This window comes from Gavia stellata, chromosome 17, assembly GCF_030936135.1.
Source record: "Gavia stellata isolate bGavSte3 chromosome 17, bGavSte3.hap2, whole genome shotgun sequence".
Taxonomy (NCBI): Eukaryota; Metazoa; Chordata; class Aves; order Gaviiformes; family Gaviidae; genus Gavia; species Gavia stellata.
In genome coordinates, this window is record NC_082610.1 from 5,624,899 (window position 1) to 5,643,499 (window position 18,601).

General features: G+C 39.4%; 1 protein-coding gene across 1 annotated transcript in view; it reads left to right on the forward strand.

Annotated features, from left to right (window-relative positions):
• The window catches only part of NELL1 (neural EGFL like 1), a 299,127-nt gene that overhangs the window by 147,764 nt on the left and 132,762 nt on the right, over positions 1–18,601 (forward strand). The window contains exon 13 of the mRNA XM_059825833.1: positions 379–504. Within this exon, the coding sequence (XP_059681816.1) occupies positions 379–504 (126 nt within the window). The remainder of the gene's footprint in view (positions 1–378; positions 505–18,601) is intronic.

Sequence of the window (18,601 nt, forward strand, 5' to 3'; positions counted from 1 at the left end):
CCGATGAGACAGAGTTAGGATTTTCAGTGTTGCGTTACTTCTGACGCTGTTTTATGCGTTTGAAAAATCTGCATCAGTTTTCGTCTTTTAACATTGTCGTAGGAAAAAATCCAAATGTATGTGTTACTTTTCCAGAGTTAAAAAAATTTAGGATTTAATGAAGAGCAGTGGAAGGAACACATTACTATGATACAGGAGTTTTAGCTCTATTTTAAGGAATACTTTTCTACTAAATTTGCCTTGTTCTTTAATGCTACAGTTAAACCAGATTGCCATTGGAGTTGTAAATGGAAATTATTTTCTCTTTTTCTAATATTGTGTTATGTTGTTCATTTCACTAAGCCTGACTGTGACTTCCTTGGTGGTTCTTCCCTGCAGATATTGATGAGTGTGCTGCCAAGATGCATTATTGTCATGCCAATACTGTGTGTGTTAACTTGCCTGGATCCTATCGCTGTGACTGCGTCATGGGATATGTCCGTGTGGATGATTTCTCCTGTACAGGTGAGCTCTTAGGTAGACAGCAATAGTAGCGTTATACTCTGTGTTGCGTGTACTGCTTAGCTTCTAATTAGCCCCTGCACCATATCGAATGCCGCATACTAGCTGGCCCTCTGCTGGCATAAAATTTAGGCACAAGCGAGATAGGTAAATATGGTACGAGGTACCTTTCCTGCGTATGGGCCCTTTGGGATTAACTTGGAGGGTGGCTCAGGAAGCCCTGGGGTGCGCACCCGGAGTGCTGTTGTCAACCAGGACGTGGTCCCTTCGTGTCCCACGGCTGGCTTGCGTGCGAGGTGCAAAGACTGAGATCGGATCACACCTGTAGCGAGCAGAAGTACTGTTTTATTACCTGGGGTTTGAAACTGGTCAGTGGATTGAAACATGAGACATTATCCAGGAGGAGAAGCTTTCTTGACAGAGCTGAGGCAAATATATAAAAGCAAAACTGAAAATGTATAAAGTCCTTAAAATACATTGTTAGATGGTTTGGAAATTGTTGTTGTTAATGCTGAGAATTAATGTATCCAGGACTATGACACGTGTTATTTAGAAAAGAGAACAACTGTGATAGCATTAGGCAATAAATCCAGTGATTCTTTTTCAATACCTGTCAGGAAAATGAGTGCTAAAAATTCTTAGTGGAAAGTAGGTAGGTCTCATTTCCTTCTAGAGGTTTTTAAGGAACCTTCCCTGGCAACCTCTGGGAAACGTGAGAAGCTGCTGAAACACTCGGTCCAGCTATACCTAACTGGGTAACATCTTTCAGTCGCAACCCTCCAGAAGGGCTGATGTCAGGATTATTTTGATGGTGCACCTGTCTGGCAAAGGGGGAAAATATCAGGCAGACTTACTGAAATGGAAATAAGTCAGCTTGACACAGTACCGTATTTAGAATTGTGTTGGGTGAGCTATTTTCTCAAGTGGAGAGATGGCACAGGAGTATTCAATGTGAGAACGATTTCCAGCCTGGAATAATTATGTTGTAATGCACGTGTTATCCTTAAGGAACGTCATAGGAAATGCTGACTTTCATGATGACAGCATGTCTTGTAGCGAAGTTTATAAAAACTGTAGGAAAGCCCTGCCCACCTCTTGAGAGAGGCTGATACTAAATAGCTGTCAGGAAACTGATTTTTCTTTTGCCCAGAGTCATTATTTCTATATAATCTGTGTCTTTTGAGTAAACTTTTGAGTTTTTCTTAATCTTTTACGATCTGCCATGTCAGAAAAGTTTCAGACCTTAAATTTTGTTCTAAACGTGTGTCCTGTGTGAGGCAGCAGCCTTCACAGAGATGGGGAAAAGTGTTTTTGATAATCTGACACTTTATTTATATGCGCTACTAATTTCCTAATGTTCCTTTCCTTCCAGCAAGGCACTATCATTAGACATGCAAATGGTTTAGAAAGCAGGGTATTTGTGATTTATACAAAAAGTGTGAAGTAGTAAGACAAGTTACTTGACAGTAATGGGTGAACATTCGTTTAAAGTGCATGAACACAAAAAATCCAGAACCGGTATAAGAATGAAATAATAAAATGAGTGAGATAGCTATTTCTTGCAGGTTTATAATCTTGCTAAAAGGACTTCTTTTTTGACATCACAGTTAAAAAGCACAGAAAGTGTGTAGTATAGATGTGGAGAAACATGGTTCATTGCCTGTTGTATCTAGAAAGAATTGTATTGTTATAATAATAAATGTATTTTTAAAAAAGTGTTGTACCATAGAAGCACTAATCCTGTTTTTATATCTTGCATTATGTTTTTATAGACTTTTCCTTTAATGACTCTTAAGAAAATAAACAATAATAAAAAAAATTGGGCAGCAAATACTTAACTAGTTCCCCCTCATGCTGGCACCCATGTATAGCAGGAACAAGCAAAATAGTTTGTAGCTATTCCTCAGTTTTTAAAATTTATTCCTCTTAATTTCTCGTTTATTTTGTTTGAATAATCTTGTTATTGAACCATGCATTTGGGGACAAATCTGAAAGCCTGAGATGGGTTGGTGTTCTGATTACAACTGAATTTTGTTTACGTGGGGTCAGGCTCTAATGGGTTCAAGATAAGGGTTAACAAGTTTCAAATGTTAGTGCTTAAGGCACGTGCACAGCATTGCATGTATTTTATACACTGTTGACCTAAAAGCAGAGTTATTCCATAGAGCAGGGGGTGTCGTGTTTTGGGAAGTCTGAGTCTAATTCATCGAGGTACAAAGTCATCATCGGCTGTGGAGCAGAGTCTGTGTGTTGCTGGGCAGGCCTGTGCTTGGTGGCCTTGGTGGCTGGCCCCTGTGCTCTGGCGGCTTTCAAGAGGTGGAAGGCAGTGATATGTGGAAGCCGTAAGTCAGGAAAAAATTTTGAGCTGAATGAGATATTTCAATTTTATGTTGAGGGGTTTATCTTTATAAAAAGTAATGAAGTGAATATTGAAATGCTAGGTCAAATTTGAATTGAGCAAAATTAAATTAATTAATATTGCTGAATTTTAAATACGCAGCTTCCAGTGTGTTTTCTTATAACTCTGCATCTTTCTTAAATTAAACTAATTTCTACTGTTTTGGTGTTGATGAAACTTTTTTTCCCCAAACAATTTTTGAGTAATATTTCTGATCATGAGAACCATGGAGTAGGAACTTCCCATGCTTATCAGTAAGAAGCTACTGTGTTGGAAGCTGTGCTGATTGCACAGAAAATGCAGTCACGGAGACAGAGTGCCTAAAATAATATTCTGTATGAGGGGCTACAATTACATTAAATTCTGAACTGTGATTTAAAATTAAGTAGTGGCTGTTTTAATAAATAATCAATATTCCATCTCATGTAAGCAAAAGACCTGGTGTGTTGAGGTTCATCCCATGGTATTTTGTGACAGGTTAGTCAGCCTAGCAATAACTTTAACCTACGTTCACCAAGAAAGGTATGTGAGTGTTTTTCTGCTCACCTATTCCTAGAGCTTTGAGCTCTGAATGTTAATTAAGTTGTTGAGGGAAAGACAGTTTTATTAAGAAAAGTTACCCTTGAATAGAAAGCTTCTTTCAGTCTCTTCCTGTGACACTGACAGGTTGTTTATCTGTTCTCAGGTAAATCACAGTCTTGCCCATTCTGAAAATGGCAGCAAGATTTGCTGCTCCAGATGCTCTCATTTACTGGAATCTACTGATTTAAAGCATTTTATTGACTTCCACAGGTTTTTACCCTGCCTGTTTGTTGAAAAATAAGTTTTCTTGGGTTGCTTTCTTCTAACATACCAGTTTGAGAGTTTGCTTCAAAAGTGCATTATTTAGTTTTATGCTTTTTGAAGCATTATAAATTACAGAATAAAAATCTCGTAGTTTTATTTTTGGTGGGCTACATCTGTTCTCTGGTATGAGTTCGAAAACGTATGTGTGTGTCTGATTTTCTGTAGTTTGAAATGACAATATATAGTTTCTATGTCCCACTGCCATTCAATCAAGTAAACAAATGCTGTTTCATCTTAATAGGCTATAAGTTATCTGTAATAACTAGATATATGATGCTGATACAACGAGGTAACAGTGTAGGGGGGGCTCATCTGTTTTTGCATAGTACTGTCGTTTTCTATGAAGACAATCACGATAATCGTGATAAAGATTCCTGGCCTTGAACATCTATGATGATAACCATTTAGAAAAATATACCCTTATTTTGCAATGTTTTCCTTGGGGCTGCATGAGACACCGAAAACCTCCTAAAATCCTGTAGTCATTCAAAGAATAAGTTGGTTGTCTCATTTTGTGTAGTTATTACTGGGCTTGGGTGCTCTCTTTTGGGGTTTTAATTTTTTTTTTAATTTCCAACAAATATTCACTAATTATGCACTAAAGCTTAAAAAAGACCTTTACAAATGAGAGTGCCAAGAGATTTTTATTCCTCTATTTGCCTGTATCACGGCCCTTTTGCAAAATGAAGAAACTTCCTTTGGACTTGAGAATGGCTTGGCCCCTTTTCCTCTAGGGGCATCTTTTCAAGAAATAGTACGGGGAGTTATCTGGCCACCCAACATATGTCAGCAGCACCTTCTGCCAAAATGTGGTGCGACCTGTATGCAAACATCCTCCTCTTCATGCACCAAGCTGTGCTGACAGATGTTGTTCCTCCGTGAAAGGAATCCACCTCCAGATTTTACTGTGGAGTTGTGCAGTTCTGCATGATGTTTGAATACTGGACTGTGCTTTTAACCCTTTTTCAGTCCTTGCTCTGTGTGATAATGTTCACAGAACTTCTTTTACCTTTGGCTTCTCTGAATAATGAGTCACTAGAATAATTGTATGTTACTCGCAAAAAGCAAGCCCTTATCTACCGCAGAAACGGGAAGCATCGTCAAAATACATCATTCGATATTTCAGTTCTGTGAAAAAATTCATGTTCTATAGAAATATGTTGTTTAGAACAAGTCTTAGAATTTAAATGTTAGTCTGTAGTTTATATGCTAATTTGATTTACAGTATAGGTTTAGAAGAGGAAGTAAGAAAACATAATGATTTTGACAGGTTATCCCATAAGCCCCCTCACTTCTATCCTGTGTGGTTTCTGGAGTAGCATTCAGTTTTGAATCTGATGCACCTTTCAGAACAAACCCTTCTGCAGCATGTTATTGGAAAAGTTGTGCCTAAAGCATAGAAAAACGTACAGTTCTAAGAAATCTCAATTTCAAGGGAAAAAAACAGCAGACCCCTTCTCCTGCTCTTCCCTTCTTCTCCTGCTCTTCCCTTCTTCCCCTCCCCTGTCTGTGAAAGGCAACTCAACTGCAGAAATTTCCTGCTATGGTTAGAACAAACGTTGTTCAAATTGTTTGCTATCACTAAAATTGATGCCTTTAGATTTTTGTTGCTGGAGTTTACCTGTCAGGTTCAAGGTGGTGTAGTTAACCTTGTAATAACACTAATAATGCAGCAAATTTCACAATGATGAAGTGGCAATCTCAAAGGGCAGGTTACTGGCCTCTCATCCAGAACCACTGTAGGCATTTGAAAAAGACCTGAATAGAAGCTTTTAGGCAGCCAATTGATAACACATTCACTCTTTGAAAGACAGTGCTATTTCTGCGATCTCCTCTACTGACCCTCTTTTACCCCTTTTCCCTTTCAGTGAACTAAATTAGCATCCAAGAAAGAAACATTAATATTTTTGGTGTGGCACTTGAACTTTCAAAGTACTGTGCAGGGTCTTGGATGTTCACAGAGGTCAGTAAACAAATGTCACCACTGTTCACGTGGTGGCCCGGAGTTGGCGAATTGATAGATGCGTCTGCTAGCTGAAAACCAAAGTCTGGGTCAGTAAGCAGGGAAGGTCGGTCTGTGGTGGAATGGTTTTCAGGTATGTTTTGGGGAAAAGCCCTCTTCAGTCTTGCTGTTTTAAAGGCTATCATTAGTGAATATCTTGCCTAGCAGTACATAATTTTTAAAGAAACATTATGAAAATATTAATTGGCTTCGGATCATAGTTATGTGTCACCATTTACAGATTTAGGTAGCAGATGTTCAGCACAATGGGTATGACTGGGGATAAGGACATCGGGCAGATCTGCACCCTCCTGATTTTAGTTGGCGGTAATGTATCGATGTACGCTGTTCTGAAGCATTCCCTGCTTTGGAGTCCACTCTGTCCTCTACACGCTGAGGACAGCCCATTGTCCTGCTATGAGCTGCATCTTGATTTGTGTGCTTTTCTTCTCCCTGTATCTTCAGGGCAACGCTAGGGCATTGCCAAAAGCATTTGGAACTTGGTCTTAAGCCAATCTGAATGGACGACACTACGATTGTATTAATGTAGCAGGCACAAAATCCTCTTATGGTGGTCTCTCCCTTCCCAAGATCCTCACTTGTCAGGCGCTAGAAGTCAGGACAGGACTTAGCTCCTAGTGTTAAGTAGTAGCCTTTTGTTTGAACTGCAGTCAATAGCATCTCTGCTCCCAGAACTGTGAAGGGAAATGCTGTTTAGTTCCAGGTGCCCTGAAATGCAGAAACATTTGTTTCAAGCCCCTCAGTGGGCTGTTGGCCGAGTTCAGCAGCGGGTAATCTATGCACCAGCGGGCATTGCCTGCATCAGAGAGCGTTTCTGTCCTCTGCAGGACAAGTCAACAGAAGACTGTAAAAGAGCATTGAATCACACCAGCAAAACAAAAACGGAGCGACTCCACGTCAGATGACTGATACTCACACAGGTCTTGACTCAAACCCCATTAACTCAATAAAAGCTTTTGGTCGCATTTATTTTGGCTTTAGCTAAGTCCCACAGAGAGACAGCGAGTGCACTCTTGCCGTAGGGAAGCTCTGTCTATAATAATGCTAAAAAGGATGATTCTTCCGTAATGTCAGAGAACGCTGTACTGACGTGGACAAGGTAGCTTCTCAATGCATCCCTAGAAGGCTGATAAGTATTTAATTGCTGTTTTGGAAAAGGGGAAGCTGAGGCACAGAGAAGTGGAGCATCTTGCCCAAATTCATGCTGAGACAGTGGCAGCATTGGAGAGTCTAGGAAACAGAGTCAGAAACATTAGATGTGGGAAACCCACAGATTTATACCAACAAGGATTCAGTGAACAGTGAGGTTTATTTTTATAGATATTGATATTTTCACAAGAAACAATAGCAGTTCATTGAAGCACAGTGTGCGTGGGCCCTGCGTAACCACGTGACCTTCATGTTATAAATCTTCTCCTTCCTCTTTCCATGCAGTTTTGTAACATCTTTTGTTACTTTGGAGTTGAATTATTCCCCAGTCCTCTAATTTTAAATGGCATGTTAGATTCTTTTGTTCCTGACTTCACCTTCATTTGCTGGATTTAACTGCAACATTTTTTACAGTTCTTCCTTTAAAAAAATGCCATTGGGAAACTGCATCTTATTTGCTCCTAAGTGCTTTCAATCTGTGGAAAAAATGTACTAGAAATGTAATATTTATAGTGATTTAAATTCCTCACTGGTAAATAGTTTAATTAAACATCTTTATGCTTTCCTGTGCTCTAGGCACGGAAGTGTTGCTAATATGTCCGGAGCAGTTGGTAATGCTTTCAAGTCCTTTTGACACATTGATTTTCTGTAACTTTATTAATACTAAAATTAATTAAACTGCTGACCGCAAATCATGCTGATAGTTGTATTTCTTGACTTAGGCATAATTAGCATTTTTACATGATTTCTTAGCCGCAGCCTTTTGTGCTGGTGTATATGCTATTACAAAAATTTAGTATTTCAAATTGTTTTGCATGTGCATGCTTATGCATAAACTTAAGCATTATGCTCATGCTTAAAAATAATAATATTGATTTAATACTGATTCAAGACCCATGAATGAAGCTGTCTATCTAAAGAACAGGCAAGGGCAAGCCTTTCCATGTCACCTGGTCAGCATCTGTCCTGAGTGCTCTTATGGCAGGATTTCTCCTTGATACAATAGGACTAAATCCATTTCTATGGCCCACGAATTCTTGATCTCTTAAGTCTAGCAATTACTACAAGCAGTCCATGAGGTGAGAGATGGAATGAGAGCCACCACAGTAACTTCTTAGTGGGAGCGTGCTATCTTGAAAACATGCTGTGGCTGCAGGATGGATGTCAGTGGCTAGAAGCAAAAAGCTTTCATGTTTTAGTAATTTGCTTCCCCAGTAAGTGCTAATGCCTTCGGGAGCGTAACTTGCTTTTGGGAAAGAGTTTATTCGATCGAGTTCTGATCTTTTTGGAGCTCTAACAGCCAGGGTTTGTCGTCATCTCTGGCCAAAAAATTCCCCTATGCTGTATGCTGTTTCTAGAAACCATTTGTAACAAGCTCTGTTCTTCAGGCACAGGGTTGAACTCTTCTCCTAAATCATGGAAGTAACTGAATCACAGAGAAGGGCATGTGGTTCACCACTTCTCCTCGAGGCAGGATCCATGGACCCCGAAACATCCTTTGTCTCATCTGCTCTTAAAAAAAAAAAAAAAAACAACAAACCCAAACAACTTCAGTGAGGGCAATTCCTTAATACCCTTAATACCCTTTTTGTCCCATCCCACCCCACCCCAGTACTTATTCAGCCATTTAGAAAGGTTTGCTTAATGGCTACCTTAAATCTCCCTTGCCACAATTAAAGCCTATCACCTCTTGTCATATTCTCAGTGAACGCGGAGAATGCTTTGACCTTTCTATTTGCAGTCCTTTTTAATATTTAAAATCTCTTTTCATGAATATGCTTTATTCTTCTCATCTGTAACCTGAAAGCCTATTTTTAGGTTTATGGCTGAACAGTACCAAAATATTCTAAAGGGTTTTCATCATAACTTGATGTTCTCCCTTCAGAAAATTCTGGGCCTGTGCCCCTGAACTTTTGGTGTCTCGCAGAAGTGGGTTTTTTTTTTGCATTTGGCTGCAAGATCGTTGGTGTGTGTCAAGGAAGATGCGCTAAAGAATGATCCCAGGTAGAGGTGCGGTGTGCACGGGGTTGGCAAGTTAGGCAGACAGTTGTGGCCTAAATATCCCGTATTGATTCTCAGAGTCCTGGGTTGTGTTAACGTCTGCTGCCAAAGGCTGGTTAGCCAGGCACAACGCTGACCACGCTGGATAGGAATTATCTTATTTTCCCTGCTCTATCCTTTTTCTGTCCAAACGCATTGTTCAGCTAGACAAAGAAGAAATGTCAGATGGATAACTAATGGCCAGATACAGACTCTCTATAGTGTTTGCTTTTGGTGCTTGAATGGGTTATATGGCTTGTCTGATTTCAGTGATAATAAGCACATTACCATTGGAAAATATTGGGGGAAAAGGCTCAAATGTTCCTCCAATATGCATGTGTGTATCTTGCAGCGTGTAGTATCTGGAGTCTGCTGTGACCAAAATCTGTACAGTGTGTGGCACATACAGGTGCATTTCTTCCAAAGAAATCCCATACAGAGGAAGAGGAGCCCATTGACATCGGAACAGGGGGGTTCCAAATTCCTACCGCTTCGATTTAAGGAACACTGGAAATGATCAGGGAAGCAATCACTGGACCTCTAGAAAGGCCAAGGGCTTGCAGTATATTAACTTCGATTTGACGAGTGTGTAACTTGGGGATTTCCAACTGAAAGGCAGTGCGTCGTGGTGGATGAGACCAGTCTGCCAAGGAACAACTGGCATATCTGTGAAATGTGCAGCACTTCGCTGCTCTGCGGTTGTATCTTTGTTTTTGCTGCTCAAATTTAAGATGTCCTGACTAAGGCCTTTATTTCTGAAACAAAGGAATTACGTAAAGCTTGTTAAGCTCAACAGAAAATTTTCCATGAAGTTCATGGTGCTTATGTCTGATGGGCTTTGCTGACAGTGAGAAGTATATATGACAAAGGCTTTTGCAGGCCTTGCTTTTTCCTTTTTTAAGCTAAAGGTGTATTTTATACATGAGGAAATAATATATTAATATTTCTTACTTGGCTATGATCTCATTTTTATACCTGTGCTGAATATTTCATGGAAGTGTGCATATTGATTGGGAGAAAGTTAATATTTTATTAACAACTATTGATTCTTGAGTATCAATTACTGTATACAAGCGATCAAAGAATCACGTTCTGAGCAATCTTTGATACTGAAAAGACCTTGGGACCTGGTTCAATGACGGGCATCTGTTATTTGTTTGAAGTGGCTGAGGTTTTGTGTAAGTCCTGTTTAGACATGCGTTGTAGATTGTGCAACTCTCGCTTTGCTAGTTCTGTAGCTTCCCAGACAAGTTAACTTAAAAAATGTTTTGTTTTTCCAGCAGAAATGTTTGTGCGAGGGGGTGGGGGACGTGGCAGTTTCTATTGCTCTGAAGGTGTGCACTGCGGTTTGTCCTTTTGGGTGGTCTCATTCTGGTTTTGGAGGACCTTTATGTTCTGTCTGCGAACAAGAATGAAAAGATATATTATTGGTAATTGCAGGTGAATGCTAGTATGTCTGATAACCTAGCTTTCCTAAATTTATTTCTGGGTTTGTAAACATCAGTGAATAACCATAAATTCAATAGTGTTGCCTTTCTGAAATGTTTGTGAAGTAATTTTAAAGGGTGTAGAGGAGCTGCCACTGGCAAGCAGACTTGCTTGGTCCTTAAGAAATACAGCCTTTGGGAATAGTGCAGGGAGGGGGAGAAAGAGAGGTGCTTTGATCTATCACTTTGTAGTTAATATTTTCATGCTTTCTACTGTAGGCTTTTTGCCTTCTAGTATGAAACTTCCTAGTTAGTTACACGATTGCATGTAATAATTGCTCAAACTGGGGATTTTTCTGACTCTCCCAGAAATACCTGTCATTCTTCATCGTCAGAGAAGTGGGACAGAGCTAGACAAATGAATGACTTAGTCTTGCTAATCGTGCTCCCATTAGAATAATCTATCGCCATTTTTATGTGCTTAGAGTTTTTTTTTTCTTTTTGGAGTTTACAAATAAAGTTCATGTTTAGAAAATACAGTTCATGCTGCTAGACTGAGATAATCAGGTGTTTTGGGGAAAGCTTTCCTTTTATGACAGATGACAGCTGAAGGGGCCAGAAAACAGGGCTGCCAATAGAAGGCTAAGGATGGCCGCGGAGAGACAGCTTAATGACCTGTAAGGGTATTTTTTTCCTATTTATTTATGGTGAAGAAAAGTTTCCATGTTTTCGGGATCCTAGGGACTTGGTTTAGTCTGCTTTGCACTTCTCATAGTGGAGGGTTCTTGTTCACAAAATTTAAAGTATGTAAGCTTTCGTAATGCTGAACTATTTACTAACATTTGTCCTTTATGCTGTCTTTTGGCTTGCCTGTTTGGTGTTGGTTTTTTGCTTTCAATATAGCACAAATGTTGAAAGTAGTATTCCGTGGAATACCTGACATAGCAAATTCTTCTTCAAACAGTAAGTTAAGAATGTGTATATTTAGGCACTCACGCAGTCCGCAAAGGGGCAAAGGAACCCTCTGATCTTTAGAGCCTTGCTTTCAGATAGATTCCTTGGTATCTATCCAATTCTGAACTGCATGCTGTATTTTACTTAGGCCATAAATGTGGCTTTGAAATAAAGCAAAGACATTCCAAATGTAATCACATTCCACCACAACATAAAATGTTATTATCTTTTTTGCATGTGCTAGTAGTATCTGCTCAATACAAAGCTAAATAAATGCTCTGTCCTTTTACCTCCCTCTTTATGTGCTTTTAAGAATCCCACAAACTCTATGACACATTATGCAAAATCATGAATTATTAGTGACTTATGAATAGAAGAGGTAAATAGTTATCTTGCTTGGCTTTGCAGTGTCTGAATGCACTTCATAATAGAATGGGGAAAAGCAAGAAGATAGACTCCATCTAATCTTGTTCGACTGTTGTACATCCTTCTCTTCTGTGTAGGTCCCTTCACTCTTTGCTTTCGGGGCATCATCAGTACTCTTTCACCTTTGGGAAAAAAAGGTTGCACATGGAGAATACTGCAGTGGAAGCATCTTGTAGGTTTTCTGTGACCTAATGGAGCAGGTAGCTGTGTGCTGACTGGCACGCCTGCGTGAGCCCCGTTCTGTGAGCAGCAGTATGCTGTACCTGCTCCCAAGGTGCTGGAAGGCTCATGGGATATGTCAGATCTTCAGCAACAGTTCAGGGAACTTCACATTTCTGAGACCGTGATAAAATCCCAGAGAAAATCACATTTGTGATCTGAGCTTGGACTGGAGTGTGCCTTTTGAGGAACATGGCACTGTGGTGTGGATGTCAATAGGCTGAATGTCTTTCATTACTAGGGTGGCCCCATCCAGCTGGGGGTTCAGTCTTAGGCATGGGGGTTAATCCTTTCTCTCTAGGAGCAAAGGTAGCTAAATGTATTAAAAGCATATTCAGTTCCCTGTTTCTCTGCCTGGCATGCTAAAATCACTTGCTATAATCTTTTGATCACTTCACTCCACACTTAAAATAAACCTAGTTTCCTACTCATAAGTGAAGATTCAAAATCCACAGTCCAAGTAACTCTTCTCTGCTAAGATCTGGTCTCTCTAGCTGTTGCAAGCTCAAGTGAGATGTATGTGGCGTCTGATGATGTAGGTTCCTTTGCATATGGTGGTGAATGGAGTTAAATCCAGTTGGTGGCTGATCACAATTGGTGTTCCCCAGGGCTCAGTATTGGGGCCAGTTTTGTTTAATACCTTTACCAATGATCTGGACGAGGGGATTGAGTGCACCCTCAGTAAGTTTGCAGATAACACCAATTTGGGCAGGAGTGTTGCTCTGCTCGAGGGTAGGAAGGCTCTTCAGAGGGATCTGGTCAGGCTGGATCAATGGGCCGAGGCCAGCCTTATGAGGTTCAACAAGGACAAGTGCCGAGTCCTGCACTTGGGTCACAACAACCCCATGCAATGCTACAGGCTTGGGGACGAGTGGCTGGGAAGCTGCTCAGCGGAAAAGGACCTGGGGGTGTTGGTCGCCAGCTGGCTGAATCTGAGCCGGCAGTGTGTCCAGGTGGCCAAGAAGGCCAACGGCATCCTGGCCTGTATCAGGAACAGTGTGGCCAGCAGGAGTAGGGAAGTGATTGTACCTTTGTACTCGGCACTGGTGAGGCTGCACCTCGAATCCTGTGTTCAGTTTTGGGCCCCTCACTCCAAGAAGGACATTGAGGTGCTGGAGCGTGTCCAGAGAAGGGCGACGGAGCTGGTGAGGGGTCTGGAGCACAAGTCTGATGAGGAGCAGCTGAGGGAGCTGGGGTTGTTCCGTCTGGAGAAGAGGAGGCTGAGGGGAGACCTCATCGCTCTCTACAACTACCTGAAAGGGGGTTGTGGGGAGGTGGGTGTTGGTCTCTTCTCCCAAGTGACGAGTGACAGGACAAGAGGGAATGGCCTCAAGTTGTGCCAGGGGAGGTTTAGGCTGGATATTAGGAAAAGCTCCTTCACTGAAAGGGTTGTCAGGCATTGGAATGGGCTGCCCAGGGAGGTGGTTGAGTCACTGTCCCTGGAGGTATTTGAAAGACGTGTGGATGAGACGCTCAGGGACATGGTTTAGTGGTGGACTTGGTGGTGTTAGGTTAGCGGTTGGACTCAATGATCTTAAAGGTCTTTTCCAACCTAAATGATTCTATTTTTTTATTGCTGCTGTTAGAATTGAATGACTTACTGGGATTATTAAAATAAAGAAGTTACAGATGAAAATTAAAAAAAAAAAAAAGTTAAACAAAATTCCTAACTGATGTGAAATGTGTGACAGTAACAGAAATGGCACATCTTACAGAATTGTTTGCTTAGGGCACCAGGCAGAGTCAAACAGAAACACATATGCTGTCTGTCATGGTTGATGCTTCCAGAAGAAACAGCAAGGACTGTTTTTTAAGGGCAACAGAGCAGCCTTATTCCATCTGGATTGCTCAAACTTATGACCGGTATTGAGTGATTGAGTATCCACAGCTGAACGTTGTTGATGATGCTTGTAAAGACAGCAAGAGGCTTCTTTATTGCACAGAAACTGAAGAAGTTGTATAAAAAGTCAGCTGGAAAGACTTAATCCAAGGCGTTAATGGAATTTGAAATGTAACTTTTTTTAAAGGAACTTTGGAAACAAAAAGCTGTAATGAGATTGGAGAATTTAACAGCTCTTTAATATTCTGAAACGTAATATATGCAGGCTTGCTTTTCAAGGACCCAGCCTTTTGCACATGTTTTATCAATAAACAGTCATGTAAGCATTTTTGACTTGGAACAAACTCAGTTGTGAAAATTAGCAGGGAGGGGTTGCGGTTTTTTTGCTTATGTGTGGCTTCATATAAAAAAGTTACATGGCTAAATATTCAGTCAGGTAACAGTCAACGTGGAGGCTGCTAAAAGTGAGGTTACCTACAAATTCCCAAAATCCAGAGGCTGGATTTGTAGCTGGTAGAAATCAAACTATATATGCTTATTTCGATCTACTGTCAAACTGGTTTCTGAAGTCTTTGCTGCTGCTGCTTTTGATTTGTTGCTCTGAGATTGTTGATTTATTAAAAATCATCTGTGCCATTAGACTGCCTGTCAGGATCCTTAAATTGGATTGGGGACCAAGAACAGTTATTACCCTATGTGGGTTTTGGTTTTGTGCTGCAGAAAAGAGGCTAATTAATTCACTGACAAAATGAATTCATGCTTCTTTTGAAATGTGACGCCCTTACCTGATATTTTTTTCTGAAGTCCATAAAAATTATTTCCTTACATTATTTCAATGGGTTAACTGCCTTTATAGTCCAAATTTCTCTTCCAGTAGAAAGCTTAGTGATCTTCACACAGTTGAGATGTTTGGTTTGAAACAGATGAGGAAAATATAGAGAACTATAGAAACTAATGCTGTGTTAAGGTTAAGTGCTTATTGTGCTTGGCATATGAGTACACTCAGACAGCTCTTGAAGGTCATTAACAGATCAATTTTGAATCCTGTGCTGCAGATTGTCCCAGTTACATAGGTTTTCCAGCAGCAGATTGTTTAAGGATAAACCACTACCAGAATGAAAAGCTGTTATTCCTGTTTTATTAGCATGGTGCAACTCTTAACAGTTCACAATTTGTATACTAAACAAAGTCAATATGTAAATATGCCGTACAGAGAGTCAGGATAAGACTGAAGAACTGCTGAAGTTATTGGAAAGACTTTGCAAGGTGCTGAGCTGCTGGTTGCTTCTGGATGCTACTGCAGGCATGTGTTGGCTTTCCAGTCAAAAGTAAGACTTGTCAAGCTGGATCTGAGCCTGCAAAGTATTAAGCAGCTGCTGCAAAATTCAAGTTCCTTCCCTTGGTAAACGTTAATGTGGGTAGTGGGTTGTCAGCAAATCGCTGGAAGGACTCCATACTATATATGTTTTGGACTCTGCTTTGATGAACTTTTCTGTCTCTCCTTTCTGTGCCACGTGGGAATAGAAATTAAGCAAGTTTAGGTAGTGATTGAGGGCATTAACTCTGTAAACAGCTGGACCTCAGGCTATTATTATTTTTGTCTTTTAACATCTCAGACTTTTTTTTTTTCTCTAAACGGATTTAAATTAAGAATGCAAGCTACTTTCTGAACAGAGGTTGCTTATAAAAAAAAGTCACATCTCTTTTATGATATTAAAAAAAAAAAAAGTAAATTGCTAGCACGGACGCCTTTTTCCAATGCTTTCTTTAATGAATCCTGCTTATGTTTCTCCTTGTTGACAGCTCTACGACCACAATAATTCTGTGCAGAGAAAGGTCTTCTGACCCTATCTTTTCTTTTATATCTTCTGAAAATAGCACTTTGGGTGATTGTCTCAGACTCATTTTTTTTATATCATTCCATTAAGTCTTAGGAATATAAAGCTAGAGTCCCGTTTTTAAGCTATGAAATTTACACAAGGTGGTGTTTCTTACCTTATTTCTATTCATTATTACTGTTATTAATTCGTAGTATTAGATGTTCATTTTTACAGAAATCAGATTTGCCATATAAGCAACGGTGGTCTGAAGATCCTGTGGTAGTTTTTTTTGCTCTCTGATTATTCACAAATCAATAGGATGTTACCTTTTAGACACAAGCATTGTAAAGATAAGACACGATAAGTACCACAGGAAGAATAAACCCAAACTACTGTCCATTTGGTGTGGCACAGGGTAGCCTGAACATTGTATAGAAGTACTGAATTAGTCCAGCACCCTGCACAGGCAAACTTACATTTCTTCCCAAAACGTTTGTGTGAGCTCTTTAAGATCAGCATTGCAGAAACCAAAATTAAAAGTCCTCTCCACTGTTATGAAAGATTTAATAATTTCTGCCCAATTGCTTGCTTTGCCTAAAATAAAAGATTATAATTTTTGTTCATTATGTTAAATCTTTATATAGTGCGACTGAACACATTAGCCTTTTCTAAAGCAAAGCAATCGGAAAATTCCTTTTACTCAATGCCTCCTGATAAAGAAAAAAATGCAAATCTAATCCTTGAAGTGCACGCTATCCTTTTGCCTTCAGTGATGTCTATATTTGCATGATTCATAGGTAACCTCACCTCCTGCCCTTTCTATGTTAGCTAAGAATCAGCAGGAAGAAAAGTATGGAGTGCTCTCATGTAACACCCGCTTGAATTAATTTGAGTAGTCCTATACTGCTGCATGAAGTGGTTCAGCTAACCCTCAGATGAAGGCAAGAAGGCCGGCTTCCCACTCTTCCTCCTTCCCACAACCAAACTGAGTGTCAACTTGGTCTTCTGTTAGCTGAACTCGTAAAGAACAAATAATTCAAGTGGTGTAAGCTGGAAGGCCTATTGTTGTATACAATAAACCTGGATACCCTCCTACCCGCGACTTCTTCAGATAGCAGTCTAAAATCCATGATTGTTTCTTTTTTCCAGGTAAAGTTAATTGCCTTTTTATTAGAACCTGGCATCCTGACCTGCAGTTGACCTAGTACTTACTCTGTGACAGCAAAGTTGGTTGCTTCAGAGAAAATGTAGGCCTCCCTGCAACTGTAATATATTGTAGAAGGAATCTTTTTCCTTGGTTCCATCTAATGAGCATTTTGTACCTTGAACCATAACGATCAATAGTTTCATAATTAAATCCTAGCTAGTGAAATTATTTATGCCATTTACATACATTAAAGGGCTACTATTTTGAATATTATTGGACTTAAACTCAATACTGTCTAAAGTCTTTTATCAGTTAGACCTGTTCTGCAAAATAACTGTTTCTGTCTGTCCACCCTGATGTTTTTCCCCCTTTAATTTCACCAAGACAGCCTTTTTATTAATATTGGGTAAGAGAGTTTTCTACACTCTGCTACTCATTTTACATACCTTTATCATAGCAGCTATTAATTTTCTCATAAGTACTGAGTAACCATAATCTTTTAAATCTTTTTATTCATTTCTTTAAAGAAAATAAATGGGACCTTCCAGGGAAGAAAGTTAAGTAGATACATGAATATTACAGTGATCTTGGAAAAATAATCGTTTTTATCACTTTCATGCTCCAGAAATAGGAGGATAATTGCTGCTATCTGTTTAAATCATTCAAATGCTATTTGTTGGTATAATTTCAATTGGCCACAATACATAATTTTCAGCGTCCTTGCATTTTAAGCTCTAATATAAAAATGTGATTACTTAACAGATGATAAAAGTAAAATTGTGTCTGAAAGGCAGTCGGGTTATTATGAAATATCTGCTCTAATTAGATCAGGCGAACTTGATGTGACTTAAAACCAGTCTGTTCAAAGCAACAGTCAAAGGAGAATAACAGCCAGAGAGTATTTAACAACAACAATAATAATTACAGTCCTAACATATTTCCATTTGAATCCTTCAAGATCCTTCAGACCAAGAGTACATTGAGTATCTTAGTATTTTTGTGAATCAGTTACCTTAGTTTTACAATGAAGCACAGATTACACACAAAATCCTATTGCAAGGATTTTTTCGCTCCTGTAAATATCTGTAAAGGTCTCTTAATTTATTTTCTGTCTGTAACTGTTCAAATGATAACCCTTAAACTGCATATAATTGCAGTGGGAGGGCAGGAAAGTTTAGCCGTAGTGAAATATCAATTTCAGGCATGGTATAATGATGATGTCTACATTCTTTTCTGTAGTTTCTTGACATCTGGGAATCAGGTGCAGGTGATGATGATCCTGATTCTCCTCTGCTTTTTAAATGCTTTGTCACCTTTCTTTTATAATAACTGGAAAGAATATGCAAAACTTTTTAAGAATTACAGTCGTTCTTGTAGAGATACATTCTTGCATTTTTTTATGTTTTCAGTTGGCTTACGAAATACACACTTTTGTTTTGCTTTACAGAAAATGCTGTTAAATAGTCTGTTGTAGTTCATCTCAATTCATTTTCATTCGAGTTTATTCTTTGTGAGCCTCAATAGTAGCGTTTTTTTTTTTCCTGAGTTGTGTTTATAACTCATTAACTCATTTTTTTCGGCGAATCTAAAGCTATTTGCGTTGTATTATATTACGTTCCATAGCTTTGTCCTCCTGTATCTTTTCTTACTGGCATATGGAACTAATTTGTGTCTTATTCTCATGCTGCCTTCTCTTTCCATGTACAGCTGAATAGAAATCTGATTTACGAGGTTTCCTCCTTTGTACAGGTAGTTCAGGACTGTCGCAAATGAGTGGTTTAGGCTGCTTAAAGAATCACCGTCAAGGGTAT